At 37.1% G+C, this 21,944-nt stretch overlaps 2 protein-coding genes across 3 annotated transcripts in view; one reads left to right on the plus strand and one right to left on the minus strand.

Annotated features, from left to right (window-relative positions):
- The window catches only part of LOC106876371 (transforming growth factor-beta-induced protein ig-h3), a 32,150-nt gene that overhangs the window by 5,726 nt on the left and 4,480 nt on the right, over positions 1 to 21,944 (plus strand). Inside the window, exons 1-2 of one of the 2 annotated variants that reach the window (XM_089363056.1) lie at positions 19,076 to 19,373; positions 21,146 to 21,363. In XM_089363056.1, coding sequence (XP_089219182.1) covers positions 19,217 to 19,373; positions 21,146 to 21,363 — 375 coding nt within the window. In that variant the 5' untranslated portion in view covers positions 19,076 to 19,216. Of the gene's footprint in view, positions 1 to 19,075; positions 19,374 to 21,145; positions 21,364 to 21,944 lie in introns of those variants that run through there. The other variant, XM_089363057.1, reaches the window with a different exon arrangement.
- On the minus strand, positions 208 to 9,391 carry LOC106876370 (transforming growth factor-beta-induced protein ig-h3). Its single transcript, XM_089363052.1, has 6 exons — positions 9,192 to 9,391; positions 7,883 to 8,100; positions 5,719 to 5,923; positions 3,603 to 3,704; positions 1,654 to 1,770; positions 208 to 504 (listed from the first exon to the last, which is right to left on the minus strand). The coding sequence occupies exons 1-6, from the start codon at positions 9,343 to 9,345 to the stop codon at positions 383 to 385; spliced, it is 918 nt and encodes a 305-aa protein (XP_089219178.1). The 5' UTR covers positions 9,346 to 9,391; the 3' UTR covers positions 208 to 382.

Genomic DNA, 21,944 nt, shown 5'->3' on the forward strand with positions numbered 1-21,944 from the left:
CAGACAGGCAGGCAGGCAGGAAGATAGACAGACAGACAGACTGACAGATAGATAGATAGATAGATAGATAGATAGATAGATAGATAGATAGATAAAAGAAACCGAAAGATGGGGAGAACGAAAAAAAGACAGAAAGAAAGAAAGAAAGAAAGAAAAAAGAAAGAAAGGTACTATGTCGACGTATATAAACTGAAAATAATAACTATCTAAAAATACGTTATATCTTTATTACATCTGCTGTATCTTTATTAATTGAAAAAAAAATTCACACATTTGTCAATGCAAGGTAAGCATTCAAGTGAGAGGTGATTTTTCAAACATTCAGTCCCTATCAACGCTTGCCTATTTGTTTCTTCATTCGCAGAAAATGTCTGTCGTCGACTTAGCCTAGATGTCGTAATTTTGACGGTATCAAAACTCTATCAATGACGTGAACCATTCCATTGTCACATTCGATATTGGGATGAGTAATTTTGGTTAGACGGTTCAGGCGGACTTCTCCATCTACAAAATAAATTTAACAATTTGTTTAGTTGTTCGATTCCTTTAAAAGGACGTTCATGTGAATAGTTATTTATTGATTTCAAATTTTGATACAAGGCCAGCAATTTCGGAGGAAGAAGGAGTAAGACTACATCAATCCCAGTGTTCAACTGGTATTTTATCGATCCTTAAAGGATGAAAGGTAAAGTCGACCTCGGCGGAATTTGATCTCAGAACAAAGGTCGCCGTTTTAACACCGTTGTCAAGATCCAGAGCGAATCGCAGAAGGTCTTCGACTCGCTTACGGAAAACGACTTCCAGACCGGATTCCAAAAGTGGAAGAAACGCTGGAGTTGGTGTACAGTAATCACTCGACTATCGTGGCTGTTACGTTCCAAAACGCCCCGCGATGGGTGAAAATCCGCGAAGTAGAAACAGTACTGTATATTTTTTCTTATTTTTATAATTTGTATATATTTATTGTATTATAAATCCAAAACAACACCACGGAGGAATCGACGTAAGCTTAAATAATAAACCGCGATAGGTGAACCGCGATATGCCAAGGGATTACTGTATTACTGCGCAAGCTGACTATTTCGAAGAAGATGATGTTAAAACTTAAATAAATAAGTTGCTTTTTATCAAACATAACCAATCCTGGAACTTTTTAAAACTACTTCGTACATTAAAGAATGTAATCTTCGTTATACAAAAAAATAGATGTTCATGGTTGAAAGGCTTTGGACATAGGGTTGTTAAACCACAGTGTGACATAGGGCAAAACAACAAAAGCAATAAACATTTTCAGCCAATGAAGAATCCCTTACATCAGTGATTCTCAACCTTTGCGTTGTGACTTACCCAGTCAAATTGATGTATTTTACTATTTACGCCTTTATTCCCGTGCAAAAATATACACTAAGTGCCCTTCCAAATAAATCCCACTGAAGCGACAACGTGCTATCTTTAAGATAGCAGGTTAGCGCTATTGTATATGAATGCGTAAGTATTCTGTGTGTAAGTACGTGAGTGCGTGTGTGTCCGAGAGAGAGAATGTGTGTGCGTGTGTGTGTGTGTGTGTGTGTGTGTGTGTGTGTGTGTGTGTGTCTGTGTGTGTGTTTGTGTGTCTGTGTGTGTGTGTGTGTGTGTGTGTGCACTTATACATACTTGACGATGAGAGATGTATATCATCAAAGAAAAGATTTGTTGAAATAAACGACGAATGTGAAGATTTCATTTGATCAATTGTTAAAGTTCCAGGGTGAATATGATAGCTCATCAGATCTGAAAAAAAAATAACAATATTATAAATAACAACAACAACGACGACGACACTAACAAGGCAGACAATGGTGATGATGATGTAGCAAAGCTGTTCTGCATAAGCTTAGCCAATAAATTTTTCATTTTCATGGCCCAAATGTGACTCGCCAACTTTGTGGTTTTGCTTTTATTTTCGATTTAAATTCATCTGAATGCTTTGCATCGATTCAATTTTGTAGCTCACCGGTTATAGAATTTTCGGATCTTTTTTAAAACGGGGGCCACATTTTTCATTAACGAAACACTTTGAAACTTGGAACACTGGTAGAATGTGTCATATAAAACATCTTTTTCTCTTAGTCTTCTTAAAAAAAAAAAGAAATCCCTTAGTTATTCCATTAAAAAAGATCCGAATTTTCTATTGAATATGGTTTGCTTTAGCATCGCCTCTCGCCTGGTCCTCTATTTAAACTTCTTGGTTTCATTGAATAATCATCGCCTGATGAGCGTATTTGTCATGTACGTAAAACTATTCTCTGGCACTCCGTCGGTTACGACGACGAGGGTTCCAGTTGATCCGATCAACGGAACAGCCCGCTCGTGAAATTAACGTACAAGTAGTGGCTGAGCACTCCACAGACACGTGTTCTCGGGTAGATTCAGCGTGACACAGAGTGTGACAAGGCTGGCCCTTTGAAATACAGGTACAACAGAAATAGGAAGAAAGAGTGAGAGAAAGTTGTGGTGAAAGAGTACAGCAGGGTTCGCCACCATCCCCTGCCGGAGTCTCGTGGAACTTCAGGTGTTTTCGCTCAATAAACACTCACAGTGCCCGGTCTGGGAATCGAAACTGCGATCTTACGATCACGAGTCCGCTGTTCTAACCACTGGGCCATTGCGCCTCCACTACGTAAAACTATTAGAAGCCGCGTGGGGTGAAAAGCATGCATTAATATCGGGCTCATTAGATGGAGTACTCATCTTGTTGATCTTTTTACGCAGATCAGTTTACTATTTGCAATTCTAGAATTTGGGGGAAAAATATTTTTATTTATTCATTATTATTAGCGCTTTCGTTCGTTTCTCGAACTTGTCAAATAGAATTTTGTGAATGTACAAACAGCTTGTTCATTTATATAAAACAGATGTTTGGTGGGGGGTTGTTTAGGCGAAGAGAACATTGTTTTTTTTTTGTTTTTTTTTTGGTGGGGTGAGGTTCCATAACAATGGAGATAGATAGATAGATAGATAGACAGACAGACAGACAGACAGACAGACAGATAGATAGATAGATAGATAGATAGATAGATAGACAGACAGACAGACAGACAGACAGACAGACAGACAGACAGACAGACAGATAGATAGATAGATAGATAGATAGATACATTTCTTTTATTAGCCACACAGGGCTCAACGAAGATGGGACAAATACAATGTAGAGCTTTTCTTTTTGGGAGGGGGAAGGAAGGAAAAAAAAAAAAAAAAAAAAAAATTGGTGGTGTCGTAGGAAGGGAAAAAGGGGCAGTTCGATCAAAAGGGATCGAAAAAAAAAGAAAAGGAAAGGCCGATCAATAGGGATCGTGTATCACACAGTAATGTTCTCGTGTAAAAAGAGGGGAGGACAGTTTAGGTTTAGCCGTGGAAGGAAAAGCCCACGGAAAAGACCACGGTAACCTTGGTCAATATTCTCATTGAAGAAACTATAACAGTAAGTGACTCTCTTTTGCCTTTTTGTTTTATTTTTTTTTCTTGTTCATAGGGTTATGCTCAAGATGGCTCCGTCGTTCACACGTGCCATCCTTGCTACATTCACCCATAGATAGATAGATAGATAGATAGATCATACCAACCTCTCGCTAGATTGGAATGCTGGAGGATTTTCTGCAAAACAGTTTGGTCCATTCTTTCGAAAGCATCATCACTTGGTGCAAATACTGTCTGACGACGACCAGCTGAGAAGATGGGGTAAAAAAACAAATTTCAGATTTACTGCCAGCGTAACTTTGTATTTTAAAAACATTGATATTTCATTGGGAAATCATTTTCGAAAATGTCGGCGACGGCGACGGTCTGTTCAGATGTCTCATGTTCTAATCCAGGGGTTTTCAAACTTTTTGACTTGCGGACCCCTTTATATTTCAGGCTTTACCTTAGGGACCCCCTTATAAACGCTTATGAAATTTATACATAAATATTTGCTTAAAATAACATATTTTTACATTTATTTATTTAACAGTATTTAACAAATAGGTTTATTGTCAATTAAAAGATTTCGATTAAAAACCATATATAAAATCAAATTGCCCATAAAACGTATTTGCTGTTCACAGACCCCTTGTCTTGTCCTTGCGGACCCCTGTGGTCCGCGGACCACAGTTTGAAAACCCCTGTTCTAATCAACTACAGGCATTTTATTTTGCAATCTATTCTATATTACTCCATTCCCCCAGTAAATCTCGGTGATAGCTTACCAGATTAACCAAAGGGTATTTTGTATTAGGATAAAAGTCCACTGACATTCTCTTTACCTGAAGAACTTGGCCGTAGCCCCGATTACAATGCTGCGCGCGTGAGTGCGTGTGTGTATGTGTGAGTGTGCAGCAGCTCATTTCACTTTAGATTCATCATATACAAATACAGTCTCCACCATAAACTAAGAAGGCTGGTGCTCATCTGTGGTAAACTATAAAAGATTCCGCTGCGTCTAGAACATCATGAAACTTCGTGCTAAATGAAGAGCCTCTACATGATAGCACGATTTTCTAGAAAGGACAGTAAAATTTCCCTCGATCAGAATCTATTGTTTTAAATAAGGCGAAGACATTATACGAAGTAGCCTTATATAGTGATAACAAGATCAGATGGTCACGTAAGTCTGCTCAAACAGTACAAAAGAGCGATTTCAATATCACGAATCCAAAATGAAGTATCCGAATGTTTATGACCCGACGACTTTAGAGAATTAAATTCTTCACTGCTTGAGCACTGATCTGTATTTTAATATATAAGTGTTCATATTAATAGGATATATAATACATTAAGTACGCATGTGAAAATTATGGAGAGCTGAACGTTTTCACAGTCATCGTTCGATGAAATTAAACCACCAACAACTGTTATATAGTAAATAAAATGCGTCGTGCGAGATTGAACACTTAACCCTTTCGTCACCATATTTTTGTTTAAATCACAGTTTTTTTTTTGTTTTTTGTTTTTTTCGGGTTTTTTTTAACATAATGAAGAATTTAGTAAAACAACTTTCTTCGCTGATATTTGGAACAGGGATTAGCATGAAATTTTGATGAGGGTTTTAATTTAGGTCACTTTAAAACAAAAAAATTATATCGAAGAACCAAGAACAGTGTCAGGCGGGTTGGTTTGAAGAAAGTTTTAAGTATCTGCATTTCAACATTATTTCCTGTTTTTCGTATCACTGATGAGTGTGTTGGATCATACGAAATTTATTTATGTCCAAGAAACTAAATTATTTGAATATTTATATTTCTTTATGTTTATAATATGCTCTACATATCTCCAATATAGACGTGCATTAAAGTTTGCTCGTGTTTGTAACATAAGTTGAATATGCACTTTTGTCACACTTGGAAAACATCAGTGACGCGGAGAGGGAAGATTTGCAAACATGAGCAACTGCTTGTCTTCCATAAAAAAAAAAATCACCAAGCATGTTTTTCAAAGGGAAATTTTCCAAGTGGGACTTATAAATAGGAATTCCCTTATTTAATGGAATGAAGACTAGGAGTGAAAAGGGATAACAGTTATACTCTATTATCAATCAAAGTCGGCAAACTTTGCTGTGAACTGGTTATTATCAAGGATCAGGATAGCAATGGCAACAAGCTCTGAACTGGCGATACTTCGGCAGATGCGTTCATAATCTAACACCGCCTTACCCATCTATTTGTCTAACGTTTTCAGTTCTAATGGCAGCAACAAGCAACTCACCTCGAGTTTTATTCAGCAAGTAGTTCAGATGGCTAATAAATGTGATGTTAGTTATGGAGGTCAAGTTGCCGTTATTCAGAAGTACCTGTTCCACTGTACCTTCGGGCACGTTAAGGACATCATCCACCAACTGAATAACACCGTTATTAGCTTGGATATCGTGTTTGATCACATCGGCTGTATTCACTCTCAGAGTGGGTACTTCCTGTCAAATGAAAGAAAGTAAGAATTGAAATAATAATAATAATGATAATAATAATAAATAAATAAATAAATAAATAAATAAATAATTTGTCTTGGTATAAAAGATGGGCTACAGCAAATATTCTACTCAGTACCACAGATTTGCTTTTCAGTTGTTTGACCATAACTAGTTGAGCATGTCCCTTGGTGGCTGACGATATGTGCATCTCTGATCACGAGCAGAAGTAGTGGGGGAGCATCAAGGCCGTATGTTCAGAGGAATTCTTTGGGGTTTGGATAATTCAACTTTGGAAACATAGGTGTTTTGTTCAACATCCTTAAACAAACCTTATTCAGGGACTTTTGAACGAGATGGGCTACTCGACCTGAAGAAAATTCTAACTGGACCCCACCTGCGAGGTCATGCGCTGTTTAACTTGATATAAGATCACTATGTCGCACATATGTGGTTGTGATGCATGTGCCTGGTGTACCCTTATCAGTCGGGTGGTCATGATGGGTATACTGGGCTTCGTATATTTTACTGCAGTGTCACTTTGATGGCGTGCACTGCTCTCTCACTCAATAATAATAATAATAATAATAATAATCTGTATCTATTTTAGATACATGGCAAGTTGTTTAAAGAGAAAGAATTGGCGTCAGCGAGATTCGAACTCAGAGCACAAAGAGTCGGAACAAATACTACGAGTCGTTCTGTCCGATGCTCTTACGGCTCTGCAAATCCATATAAAAGTGTTCGAATGAGCAGGAGCGGGATGAAAGGGGATAAGGTGAGCAAATAAATAAAATTCAACATATACGACGCAGAAAAATAGAGTAAAATTAATGAGATATAGAATAAGTGACAAATAATGACAAGTAATAGATGAATAATTAAATAAGAGATGAATAAGTTAAAAGAATAAATGAATAGTTAACAGAATAAATGAATAAATATATAAATGCATGAATAAGCAAATGAGTGAATTGGTTAACCCAGGAGTTTTCAAACTTTTTGACTTGCGGACCCCTTTATATTTCAGGCTTTACCTTAGGGACCCCCTTATAAACGCTTATGAAATTTATACATAAATATTTGCTTAAAATAACATATATTTTTATATATGTATTTAACAAATAGGTTTATTGTCAATTAAAATATTTCGATTAAAAAACATATATAAAATCAAATTGCCCATAAAAAGTATTTGCTGTCCACGGACCCCCTGTCTTGTCCTTGCGGACCCCCTGTGGTCCGCGGACCACAGTTTGAGAACCCCTGGGTTGACCAGGGAGAGCAGTTGTGTAAGACCTATATGAACCCTAATAATGGTTTCTAATTCATAAAAATGGGTTCTAATTTATGAGTCCCACTAATGATAATGACATTTGGTTTGGTTTGATAAGCAGTTCCAGTTAAAAAGAAAAAGAGAGAAAAATTAAACAATAAAAAAAGATTTTTTTTAAACCAAGAAAAAGAACATATTTTCGAAAATTCTGTATTCATGCAGTACCTGTTCCACTGTAAGTATGTATGTATGGATGGATGTATGTATGTAGGTAGGTAGGCAGGCAGGTAGATAGGTAGGTAGGCAGGTAGGTAGGTTTGTAGGTAGGTGGGTGTGTATGTTTATGTGTCTGTCTGTTTGTATGTCTGTCTGCATGCGTATATGTGTGCGTGCGCGCGTGTGTATGTGTGTGTGTGTACTTATTCTTTGTAAGCCTAGTGCTTATTCTATCGGTCCCTTTTGCTGAACTACTAGGTAACAGGAACGTAAACACACCAACATCGGTTGTCAGGCGACGGTAGGGGTCAAACACAGACACACAAACATATGTATGTGTGTGTGTGTGTGTGTGTGTGCAGGTGTGCATGTGGGTATGTGTGAGGAAGGGAGGGAGAAAGACGGAGAACAAGAAGCATCCGTTGTAACAAACAAAAAAGTAGAAGAAAAATAGAAAGAAAAGAACCACTTACTCCAAAGTGTTTCGGCTGATAATAAAAGCGAAGGATATGGCCATTTTGTGCCCGGATGTTGGTGCTGCGTGAGATATCCCAGCTGAATATGTCACCGTGTATCAAATGGTATCTAACGTAATTCTTTACGCGGGCCTTGTCTGCTTTTAGATCGTCGATAAAACCTGCTGGTTGATTTCTGAATGCTTCATCGGTGGGAGCAATGAGTGTCATGGGACCTGCAAAAAGGAAAACAACAGTTTTAAATGTATATACTTAATTCTTTTTAACCGATGTTAAATACATATGTATGTATATTATGTATGTATGTATGTATGTATGCATGTATGTATGTTTGTATGATTTTTCTGTGAGTTTTATTTCAGTTCTTGAGTTTAAACCAGTCACTAACAAAGCGACAAGACTTTTTGAATTAAGAGAGTTCCCGGTGTTTGTAAATATGTGACTGAAGCGGTGGGGTGGTTGAGCTGTTGATTCTCGCACCCAAGTATGTGCAACTATTCACATAAGAATCTCAAATAAAGAACTTTTAGAATATCTTACAGACCTTCACTGTGCCACTAATAGATTGTATTTGGAGAATCCGCGTCAGTTTGTTTTGCTCCTTTTTCGTGAAACCGAGTATTTCTAGGTTTTTATGCAAATTTGTATGTATGTTGTTGTTCAGTTTTATTTCAAGATTTCTTGCCAATAAAGAAAGAGCCAGTTTCTAACCTAGATCCAAGGCTCCTTCTACAACAGGGTATTTTTGCATGTATGTATGTTTGTATGTATATGTGCAGATTTGTATGTTTTGCTTTATGTATGTATTCTCATGCATTTAATTGCATATAAAGACATGCTGATATATATTTAAATGATAAACTTCTGGAAAGTTTTACAGATTTTTACAGTTCCAGTGATGGATTGGATCTGTAGTCTACGAATTAGCTTTCGCCTTTCTGGTTTTGAAAGCGATAGTGATGATGCTAGTACTGATAGTGGTGGTAGTATTCGTGATGGTTGTGTCGATCGATAGTGATGGTACTAGAGGTTGAGTTAGTAGTTGTGACCAAAATTGATGTACTGTTGGGGTGGCTGCTGTGACAAAGGTCATGTTGGTAGTGATAGAAGTGGCTGCAGTTGTGCTTAGCACAGTAGTCGTGATAGTAATTGTAGTAATGGTTGAGTTAGCGATAAAAGCTGATGTAGACTTGGATTTTAGTGTTACAGAAGCGGTGTTGTTTGGCTGTGGTAATGTAGATGTCGTTGTAGTTACGCCTTACTGTAGTGTTGGCTAATTGATGTAATAGTAATGGTATGTACTCACCTTGCATTGCCACGTAATCAGCAAGATCAGCAGCCTCGATGAGATCAATCATAATGGTGACATTCTGCTGAGAGAGAATTGCCATCAAGTTGGGAGCAGTTGAGGCCGCCAATGGCACTAAACAAAGGAAACAGAATTGCAAAATATTCAACATTTTGCTGGTGGTTGTGGTGTTCCTTGGACAAAACCGATGATGGTCTGGAACCAGGCTTCAATAGAAAGGCATATATAAGCCGTTGCTGATATATAGAGGTCGCTGCAGCCTATCTATGCTCTTATCTTTACTTACTGTGCGCGGGCGTGTATGTGTAAGCGTGTGCATATGTACGTGTTTGCATAAGAATATGCACGCATGTGTGTGTATGTGTGTGCGTGTGTGTGTGTGTGTGTGTGTGTGTGTGTGTGTGAAATAGGAAAGTTGGTAGGGTTTAATCGATTGTGTTGTTTTGCTGATTTTGTTGTTTTGGTTTGTTTGTTTTTTTTAATCTTTGTTTTGTTTTTATTCGCGTATTTTATTATATTTGTTCACTCTTGAATTATTGTCATTTATCACTCCACCACTCACCCTCGCACCCTCTCAGCCTTTCGCCTTCCCGCCTACTTAACCAATCCCTAATACTCCTCTACAAGACAAACCTTTCGGCCAGCATTAATCAAACTGAAGTTGAGTAATCTATAGTAGTAGTAGTAGTAGTAGTAGTAGTAGTAGTAGTAGTAGCAGCAGCAGCAGCACGGAATGAGTAAATTGGGCGCGGCTGTTTGGACGTTGGTGATTTGGCATGACGATTTAACCTGTTTTGTCGACAGTACGTAACTAATCTGAGCATCCTCTCATAACTCACGGATAGTGATTCGACGGTTTTCCCTGACAGCTGCACACATATCTGCGATTTTTCCTCAGTTCTGCTGGTTGCGGATCTCCCAGAACGTTCGTCAATGTCGACATTTTTTCGGCCATCTTGGAAATGTCTAAAACACTCGTACACTTGTGTGAAACTCATACACTCCTCTCCATACACTTTCTGCAACTTTTCGTAGGCCCCTGAGCAGGTATCGCCATGACAGCTTTCTTTGTCATTGTCAATGCGACGATCACACGCTACACACCTTCATTCCAAGCACTGCTGTAAACAGCAGAAATAAGCTAGAACGTTAAAACTTTGTGCGCATGCACAGCAGAGTTCAAGGTCAATATTTGCCAAACAGCTTAACTCTGCGTGCTTTAGCTTCGTTACTATGGCAACAGTCCAGATACTTATTGACCAGACATCGTATATATAAATATTTGCTTTTGTTCAGTTATAATAAAAACAGATTTACATTAATCTGATAGGCTACTCAGTTATACTTTTGTAGAGTACAAATTCATTTTTCTTAAACAAGAAAAATAAATCACAGTGACTTCGAAAATTCAGCCAGCTAAGCCAATCCAACGATGGCTTAACTGATCAAACTTCGAAGTCAATAATATTCTTGTTTAAGAATTATAACAGTTGAAATATGTCACAAACATATTTTAACTAGCCTAAAGTTTACTTATGCCCAAATACAGCTTGGCGCTAATATCACAGTAATTTTCACGTCCTTGACGGTCTACTGTCACAAATCAGTTGTTGACTGTATTTTTGTTAACGTCACGGCTTAGATTAGGTCTGTCCTGAGTTGCCTCTCTTCGGTATTTCCCACTGATAACGCCTAAAGAATTAAAAAGATTGATGTCTGGGAATCCGACAGGTGGCAGTACTGGACAGATATGCTATTTTTACACCTTTTAGCAACGTGAGAGATTTTTTTTTTCCTCTACGATAACTGCAGTGAATTAGCCTTTACCAGTTGAAATATGTCACAAACATATTTTAACTAATCTAAAGCGCGGATGTGTGTGTGTGTGTGTGAGAGAGAGAGAGACAGAGAGAGAGAGAATGCGTATATTCACACACACACACACACCGCTTGACTGCATGTGTCGGTTTGTTTACATTCCCGTGTTTAGTCGTTTGGTAAAAACGGACTGATAGTTTAAACCAGTAGTTTTCAACCAGGGCCCATATGGCTCTTGGCGGTCCATATAAGATTTTGACTTTAAAATTTATGTACAATAAATTGGCTACACTTCTACAATACACAAAATATTTCAACAATTTTTTTTTATATACAATTCCGAATAATATTTAATTATAAAAATACAGAATTTTCAAAATACCAAATGATTAGAAGGAGCCATCCAAGTAAAATGGGAATCAAAGAATCCATAAGTAAAAAATGATTGAGAACCACAAGGATAATCTCTTGAAGGCGGTGCCTCCAACATGGATACAGTCCACTGACTGAAGCAAGTAAAAGAGAATTCTTAAAAAAACTTGTCCGTTATCAGAATGACAAAGAAAGAAGAATTATATGGATCACGCTGTTATTTGTCTTGTTGTTAATAAAGATGAAGTTTAAATTTTTTCATTGAACTAAATAATCTTTTCTACTCTAGGCACAAGGCCCGAAATTTTGGTGAGAGGGCTAGTCGATTAGATCGACGCCAGTACGCAACTGGTACTTAATTTATCGACTCCAAAAGCATGAAAGGCAAAGTTGACCTCGGTGGAGTTTGAACTCAGGTAAAGACAGAGACGAAATACTGCTAAGCATTTCGCCCGGCGTGCTAACGTTATTCAACTAAATAATATAACAAAACGTTTGTTATTTACATTATTTACATCTGACGGATATTTGTCATCATCTTGTTTGTTGTTAACACAACGTTTCGGCTGATATACCCTCCAGCTTTCATCAGGTGTCTTTGGGAAATTTGAACTCAGAACGTAACGGCTGACGAAATACCGCTAAGCATATCGCTCGGCGTGCTAACGTTTCTGCCAGCTCGCCGCCAATATTCTATCGGTTTCTGATGCATAAACATGCATACACGTTTACTTGAGAACTTCTAAAAAACGCATAGACACTCAGATACACACACACACACACACACACACACACACACACACACACACACACATACACACACACACACACACACAGACATACATACGCATAATCACACATAAGCACACACGCACATACGCATAATCACACACATACGTTCATACATCCATCCACTTGTATGTACGTAAATGCTTACATACATACATACATACATACATACATACATACATACATATGTACATACATACGTGCGTGCGTGCGTGCGTACACACTCACAGGAAAGTTTTTCTAAAACTCTCTAGAAAAATATGGGAAGAAATATGAAAACAATGTTATCAGGTGTGTGTACACACCAACGCATGCACGTGCATACTCACACACAAGTACACATACACATACACACACATACACACACACACACACACACACACACACACATACACATTTTAAAATATAATAGAATGACACATATCTAATCAAACATACTCACATACATTCACACACACACACTCACTCACACGTTGCTTGTTTAGTTCTCATCAAATTTCCCGCATTTAGTCTCACTGGAAAATTAGCCCCACGATGGCTTTTTTTCGACAGCTTGTGATTCGAACTGAAACGAGTTGTTTCATTGTTATTTATCAATACCACAAAATTCACCATACTCACACACACTCACACACACACACACACACACACACACACACACACACACACACACACACACACTCACTCACTCACTCACTCACACGTTGCTTGCTTAGTTCTCATCAAATTTTCCCGCCAAACGACTTCGTACTTCATTTACAACAACAGCTGTTTCTGCTGCTTTATCTTATTTTGAATGTATTCCAAGTTGTCTTTACACACATACAAACAAGCAAACAAACGCGCGCGCGCGCAACATACTCTTTTACTCTTTTACTTATTTCAGTATTTTGACTGTGGCCATGCTGGAGCACCGCATTTAGTCGAGCAAATCGACCCCAGGACTTATTCTTTAGAAGCCTAGTACTTATTCTATCGGTCTCTTTTGCCGAACCGCTAAGTTACGGGGACATAAACACACCAGCATCGGTTGCCAAGCGATGTTGGGGGGACAAACACATACATATATATATATACATATACACGACGGGCTTCTTTCAGTTTCAGTCTACCAAATCCACTCACAAGGTTTTGGTTTGCCCGAGGCTATAGTAGAAGACACTTGCCCAAGATGCCACGCAGTGGGACTGAACCCGAGACCATGTGGTTGGTAAGCAAGCTACTTACCACACATACGTACACATATTTATGAGCATGTGAGAGCATGTATGTGTCAGCGTATGTTATTTATTAAAAACACGACTATGTTCAAGTTTGATCTTATTTAATTCTTTACTTCTTTAAAGTGTTTCAGCTTTAAAGCTACGGTCATGCTGGGGCACCAAGATCTTTCATATTTTTCTCTGTAATCATTCATGTTTAGTTTCAGACGATAGCGCTCCTAACTTCCTTAGGCTGACGTTCTGAGACCTTCGCAGTCTCCATTCCAAATTTAATGGCTATAATAATGTGTAAGCTACATTACTTTAATAATTCTGGTGTATGTCACAAAAGTTAGGGAGTAATTTTATAACTGGTTAAAATCCTCAACGTTAGTCTTAAAATTATATAATAGTAAATCTTGGTAGATTTTATGATATATTTTTTCTTTTTACGTGTGAGGCATTATACTAGCATACCCGTATCGTCAAAAATGCCTACAGTTTTATTAATGAGAGAAAATGGCATATCAACACAATGAGAGAAACCATTGCTAAATGTCAGCTATCGAGCAAAATATATGTATATACACAGAATTGTAGCACTTAACGAATCAGATACGGTTGTAATGTCTCAGTCGAAAATATCGTCTATATAATGTATGTATATATGTGTGTGCGTAAATATATATGCATATACGTATGTATATATATATATATATATATATATATATATATATATATTCTGAAAAACTTCATCGCCAAAACGAGCGTAGCAACATTTTTGTACTGATTTGGAACATTATGTTTCTATTGTTGGATTTATCTGATTTGATTACTGTACAAATATAATAATAATTATTATTATTGCGGAGATGTATTTGCATAGCAAGTGACTTGATCTGAGATCGTGTGCTGGAACGAAAACAATTGCAGCGTGGAAGGTGTTTATAAGCCATTTAAAATAACACAAAAACCGTGAGATTCACTTCAACATTTAAATTTAATTTGTTAAAATATTTTCGTCGCTTTGAGACCAGGACCTGTTCACTGACAAAATTGTGTTGCATCTGTTCACTGACAAAATTCTGTGCTGCATCACAGAATTTTGTCAGTGAACAGGTCGCGGTCTCAAAGCGACGAAAATATTTTGACAAATTAAATTTAAATGATGAAGTGAATCTAACGGTTTTTGTGTGTTATTTTAAATAGCTTATAAACACCTTCCACGCTGCAATAATAATAATAATAATAATTATTATTATTATTATTATTATTATTATTATTATTATTATTATTATTATTATTATTATTATACCTATGTTTTGGGCTTTTTAAGATTGAGAAAACGCCCTTGTTTATAAAAAAAAATTTGGTCCTGATCTTGCACCCCTAAATCAAATTCGTTCCCTCACTTATGTCTCATTCTTCTGGGAACAATGAAATGTAATACCAGTCAAGTACTAAGGTCGATTTAATCATCTATACCCTCCCGACCCTCCGAACTATTTAACCTTGTGTTAATGTTAGAATCATTATCAAATTTATTTCATTGTGTTTACTCGTTAGTTGATTAATTCGTTCTTTCCTTTTCACTACAAATATTTGTCTATATTTAGACTCAGCTGCAGGAACAACAGCAACAAGAACAATCAGGAGCGACGACAGCAGATATCAAACTTGCAGATATCAAACTTGCAGATATCAAACTTACAGATAACAACACACACACGCGCGCATGCATGCATATATATGTACATACCCCGTAGCAAAAATAAAGTTTCATCTTGGTAGGTTGTTAGAGAAGTGGGTGTTTCAGACAAAATTTTCTAAAGTTTGGTGCATCCGTTCTCAATGAGTGACGTCTTTCATTGAGAAAGGATATCCACAAACTTTTTTCTTCACCGAAGAACATCTTTGTCCCAAAACATTGGAAATATCTTCTCACAACGGTATACCAACTTGAGTAAATTGAACTTTATACCAAAAAAATTCAATTTTTGCAGAAGCAAACGACCACTAGTCTCTTTGGATTCTGTTTTGTCTTTCTCTTTCTGTTTTTTTTTATCTATAACTTCTGAAATCTTCAACAGATATTTTCAGATTTCTCTCAAAATATCTTTTATATATATATATATATATATATATATATATATATATATATATATATATATATATATATATATATATATATATATATATATATATATATATATATATATATATATATATATATACATTTATTTATTTATATCACAGCACCATGTGTCGATTACCACGACCTTATCAGATAGAAATACTGTAGTAGTAGTAGTAGTAGTAGTAGTAGTAGTAGTAGTAGTAGTTGTTGTTGTTGTTGTTACTGTGGTTGTGATAGTGTTTGTCTTTGTATTTTTATATTTATAGTCACTATTGTTTTTCAGTCGCAGGTCAATTCTGCTTCAGTAAAACCCATGATCATACTTGTTCCAGCCGTGGCATTACTGTTTTTCCTCCCTGCCTCTTCCCCTGCCCAACCCTCAAACATCGTCATTGTTGGCTGTCTGTCGTAGATCGACATTGACAGTTCTGTCGCGGTGAACCAGTCAGGTTTTGTTCTGAGCACTCTTTCTTTTGTACTTACCTTTTGTAGAGGCATCCACTTCCGAGGTGGGCAGTGTCCCCTGCGAGTATTCAAGTATCAGCACTGACTGCGACCATCAGAACCGAACCGCCTTTGTGCAGAGCTCTTGCTGGCAACTCCCATTTACTTACACCTGCTGCCGTTACATTCACTCCATCATCACAGGGCTTCCCACTTCTATGGACGAAAGTCCTTGGATGAGTAAGGCAGTTGGCGTCATTCCCCCATCAGACTACCTCGCGGCTTCCACGCCAGGTATCAAGTGGTTTACAAGAATACAGCGAGTATGGGCGACGGTGAAGCTGCCCTGTAGTAGCAGCTCACTTGTTGGTTGACGCCCAACCGTTGCCTGATAGTTATCTGATAGCAGAAGATTCACTATAGTAGATCTTCCGCTTGGCCACAGAGACCTTCAAATCCTTGGTCTTGGACTCCTCCGCCTTGTCGGTCATCCAAAGTCCTGCTGCTGACGTCTCTGCCGTATCTCTGACACGGTGATGTAGTGTGTGTGTCATTTGAAGGCAGTGCATGTATGGTGCCCGATATGTACTGGTAGCGTGAGAATAATACAGCTTTTCTAAAAGCTAGGTTTGATTGAATGGTGAAACCTGCATAGAAGCGTGTGTTGTTAGAAATTTCAGGAAGAAAATGTGTAAAATACATAACCAAAATCTTTGCGAAGCACAAGGATTGATGTAGTGTTGGAAAGGAAGGGCTCTGTCAGCATTAAAATACAAAAAATACAAAGGTATGATAAGTAATTGCTTGAAGATCAAAAACGGGTGATGCCATTACACAGGCATCTTATCATGTTAGACGCAGTCGGAGGTTCCACTGGTACCAAGGGCAAGAAATGTGCATTAGCTTCAGTTGAGATTAAGACAGTGACTTAAGTTGGGATTAAGACATTAGCTTAATTTTGGATTAAGACATTAGCTTCAGTCAAGATTAAGAATATATTCCTACAAAGAGATGAGAAGCTTAAGAGTTTCATTCGATATAAACCCTCCCCTGGAGCACAGTTTTACGATAAAAGAAAAGTCAAAGTCGGACCCCAGCGATTTGAAAGGTTTAAACGATAAGTTTTCGCATTTTGCTGGCTCTCTATACGGCAGGGTATTTAAACAATGGAAATTTCAAAGAAGTTTTATAAGTGTGATATTGCTCCCATTGTTCCCGTCCACTCAGCTGGCAAAAATTAGTAATTCTGCGACGGATCAGCGTCCCGTCCAGGCTGGGAATATATGCCCCACAATCTGAGAAACGACAGACAGACGGACGGACGGACGGATGGAGTGGTGGGTGGATGGACAGACAGGCAGGCAGGCAGGAAGACAGACAGACAGACAGACAGACAGACAGATAGATAGACAGATAGATAGATAGTAGTGGCATAGTGCTTCACTTTTCTTTCTGCTGGAGTATGATGCCTTTGAGAATAAGGATTGTTGTCCGTTAGAACAAACATGATATTTCTTTTAAGTGTATAATTGAAGCCACATACCGAGACCATTATTATTTCTGATGTTTTCTTAAAAGGCTCAGCATCGAAAGAATAAAGACAGCGTAATGATGACGTAAATGCAAGCGGAACGTAAAGGGAAACACAAAAAGTTTTATCTTCCAAATAGTCTGACCGGGTCAATGTAACGGCGAAACTTACTTCAACAAATCTGTTACACACACCTACACACAAACACATATTTCATAGATTCCTAAAAACGGCACAAAGGCTGTTATTTTGGAGTGAAGTGTATAATCGATCACATTGATCTCAGCTCTTCCCTGGTACTTATTTTACCAGCTGTTTAAGGATTAAGAGCAATGCATATTTCAATGTGATTCAAACTCAGGAACTAATTGAACACAAATAGCGCCTCATGTCTCACCCGATGCTCAACCAGTTCTACCAGCCCGTAACATATCATAGTAGAATGTCAAAGAAGGACTCAGTTGTCTTTGGTTGATCGGTTCGAGAGGACTTTGTAAATTTTCTCTTGCTGGATTGTGTGGTCTCTGCTACAATCTCAAAAGGATAATTGCTGAGAGACAATTATTGCTATATTAGCTTCAAAAAACAGCGTACAAGTGAATTAGCAGAGTCGTGAGATCGTCGGGCCGAATACTTTGCGATATTTATCTCGGCCTCTTACGCACTATTTTCAAATCCTACCGAGGTTTCCCCCCACCCCATCTGTCTGGGTTTAAGAAAACAAAGTACCAGAAGAGCGGTATTTATTCGGTCCCTTGCGTTCTGAGTTCAAATCCTTAAGATATCAGCTTTGTGCTTCATCCATCTAAGATCGATACAGTAAGCACTAGTAGGTCGGCGGAAGCGTTAGATCGTTGGACGGGATACTTTGCGATATTTATTCGGCTCCTTATGTTCTGAATTCAGATTCTGCTGAGGTACACTTTGCTCTTCCTCTGATCAGGGTCGATAAGCAAAGTACCAAAGTACCGCCGGAAATCTGAGATCGTTTGACCGAATGTTTTGTAGTAGTGTTCATCCTGGATCTCTGCTTCTGAATTCAAATTCTGCTGTATATGACTTAATCCGTCGCCCGATTCAATGTCACACCAGGTCCCTGTGCGAGTTCAACAAGTCCACTCTGTTGCAAAATTGAGAATCGGGTCTTCGGGAAATTTACAAGGTCATAGACACAGTCATTCCTTCTTCACTGAAAAATAAATAAAAAGGAAACTACCTTGCTTGATGGTGGGCTCCCTATATCAATTACACAAGGATAGATTGAGAGAGAAAATTGGTTACTATATTAGACAGGGAAATGGGCTAGGTATAAAGTTCCTTGTTTGCTTGTATAATTGACGGAGTATTTGTTAAGGGGAAAGTTGTAAGCAGTTATTGGCTAGATCCGCATACAAGGAACAATACCGAGCCGACAGGATATAGTGGTGGTGGTGGTGCGAAGAGAAGGATAGGAAGCGATGGGAACACAAAAGTATATGCTGCTGTTTTGGCTCTTACGTCTCTAATCACATATCTTATCACTAGTGACACATCCGTCATGCTAACACATACATACCCCCTCACACATCTATACCCAAACCAACACAAATGCATAGATACACACATACATACATATACAAACTCTAACTCTAACTCCCACACGAATTCACTTATACTTGCATGCAAATCGCATATAAATTTGATTGAAAGATATATTTTAGAAAGGTACAAGACAGAACGGCAATACAAGATGAAAGCTCTTTTTTTAATTGTTCTCTTCGTGGTTGGTGCTTCCGCATACAGTAAACACAATTTAACTTTGGTAGAAGTCGCAAAGAAATATGGCTTCAACACCATCGTGGAACTGGGTGAAAGAGCTGGCTTAGCTCACAAACTTAACGAATCAGGTATGCATTTTACACAAGGTATATATATATATATATATATATATATATATATATATATATATATATATATATATATATATATATATATATATATATATATACACTAGTCTTTCTTCCCCCTCTCTCTTTTCTTAATTCCCTTCGACTCTATATGACTCACACTCCGACATATTTGACCCCCATCCTTTCCCGTTACATACTTCTTGACTTATTTTAATTTTTTTATTCTGTATTTGTGGCTTCTCTATTCAGTTCAATTCACATCTGCAGTGAGTTAACTTGGAAATTCCAAGCGACAATTTAACCTTCATTTAATTAAGGAAATCTCGGCCTGATGATTAGCTAAGTTGAGCACCCCTTATTGAGTAACTAGTTCATCAGAAGATTAGCTAGTTAAGAAACATATGTAGCGTGCATTTTACCCGTCCCACTTTCTCAATTTGGATTTATATTCGCATTTGTAGCAGCTCTGCTTGCTAACTGCTAACTGTGTATAGAAACCATCAACTTATCGAATTTCTTCGTAGTTTCTAAATGTGAATAGTGTGTAACATTCGATGCCAATAAATTGCTATTGTTCATTATTGTACACAGTTTATCACCTGACCATACAACAGATTATACTGGCTTACATGTTACCAGTAGCGCCCACACATAATATATGTATATATATATATATATATATATATATATATATATATATATATATATATATATATATATATATATATATATATATACATACATAATACATATATGTATATTATACATACATACATACATACATACATACATACATACATACATACATATGTAAATATGCATGTATATGTATGTATTTTTCTGTTTTTAATCACATGAAGTCTTCTTCTAGAGAAGTCTTCTTCTTCTTCTAACAAACATACAAATCTCTACAAAAACAAAATCACATTTTAAATTTGAGAAAAGGTTTTCATATTTTCACCCTTCCGCTTACAGATTGTATTTCTAATGTGCGAGTTAGCTGGTTGATTTCTTTGTCTTAAAATCCCAACGCATGCGTCACTTAGGTATTTACTCGCAAAACTAGATATACCAATTATTCTTGGTATAAACGTGGTTTAGATAGAGGTTTCAGAGTAGTTGTCCGTTTTTATTTGAATTTCAAAGAAATATTCACATCAGCAGGACAGCTGACCTCTATAACTGTATATACTTTTTCGACTTTATTGCTGATATGGGTCTCCTGATTATTTCTCATATTCTTAGACACCAATAGTAAATCTCTTTACGGAAAAAAATGATATATATATATATATATATATATATATATCATTTTTTTCCGTAAAGAGATTTACTATTGGTGTCTAAGAATATGAGAAATAATCAGGAGGTAAGACTTTGTCCCTTCTTCGGTCACTAGATATCCTTTTGAATTTTGAATTTTTAATTGCTGATATGACATAGTGTGTCATATGTGTTTGTATATTGCTTTTATTGTCCTCTTGGTTGAAAAATAAACAGGTAAATTGACATAGTACAGTGTCTGCAAGTTGATGGGTACCACATATTACTAAAAAAACCGCATTCAATTTGGCTGAGAACCGAATTAGTAATGAAACCTAGGAATGTTCACGTGTAACTAAAAGTTGATCTTAAGAATATATATTCATCCACTGCTGTGGGGGAATGAAACTGATACATGTGCACATATGTATGAAAATGTGTTTGTAAGTGTGTGTGTGTGTATGTATGTACATATATATATATAATTCTTCCCGTATTTGTTAAAGGAGAATGGACTGTCTTTGCACCAACCGAGCGGGCCTTTAGCGACATGGGCCCTTTCTTTCTTGATATGCTGAGAAATAATAGCGCTACGCTAGAAGTCTTTCTCAAATACCATGTTGTACAAGGTAAATTCATGTACAAAGACCTTCAGAAAAATGATTTCGAATTAACCTCCCTCGCTGGGATAAAGATCCGCGTGAACGTTTACCGAGCGAATCAGGTAAGAATATATCTCCCCTATTTACTGTATTTACTCAGGTAAAAGTGTTAATTTAGAATTAAGGCTTCGTACAAATTTTTTTATCTATATTCGTAGTTTTAGCGTTGCCCCAGATATGTCGCACTCTAGTTTTATCAATTAAAATCAAGTATACCTTGATGCGATTTAAAACCGGTTTATATTATTACTTGTCAAAAGAGTATCAACGAAATTGTGTTTCGGTATTTAATTCTTTCATAACCTTCTGAACTCAAAACTCAAATAAAATATCGACTTTGCCTTCAGAATTCCATAACACAAGTACCAGTCAAGTATTTAGAACATAGAATCGTCTATTCACACCATCAAAATTTGTGACATTGCGTCAAATGTTAGAAAATGTCTTAATCCTGGTAGAGTTTATGTGGGTAGCGGGTTACTACGTGTAACCTTAGGTGTCCACAAGTTTTCAGTAGTCTTTCCTGATAATCATTATTATTATTATTATTATTATTATTATTATTATTATTATTATTATTATTGACTTGACTAAGGTTTGTTCTTATTCCAGTCAGGATTTATGTGGTCAGCAGATTACTACT

Source organism: Octopus bimaculoides, chromosome 14 (genome assembly GCF_046866305.1).
Source record: "Octopus bimaculoides isolate indiv1 chromosome 14, ASM4686630v1, whole genome shotgun sequence".
In the NCBI taxonomy this organism is placed as follows: Eukaryota; Metazoa; Mollusca; class Cephalopoda; order Octopoda; family Octopodidae; genus Octopus; species Octopus bimaculoides.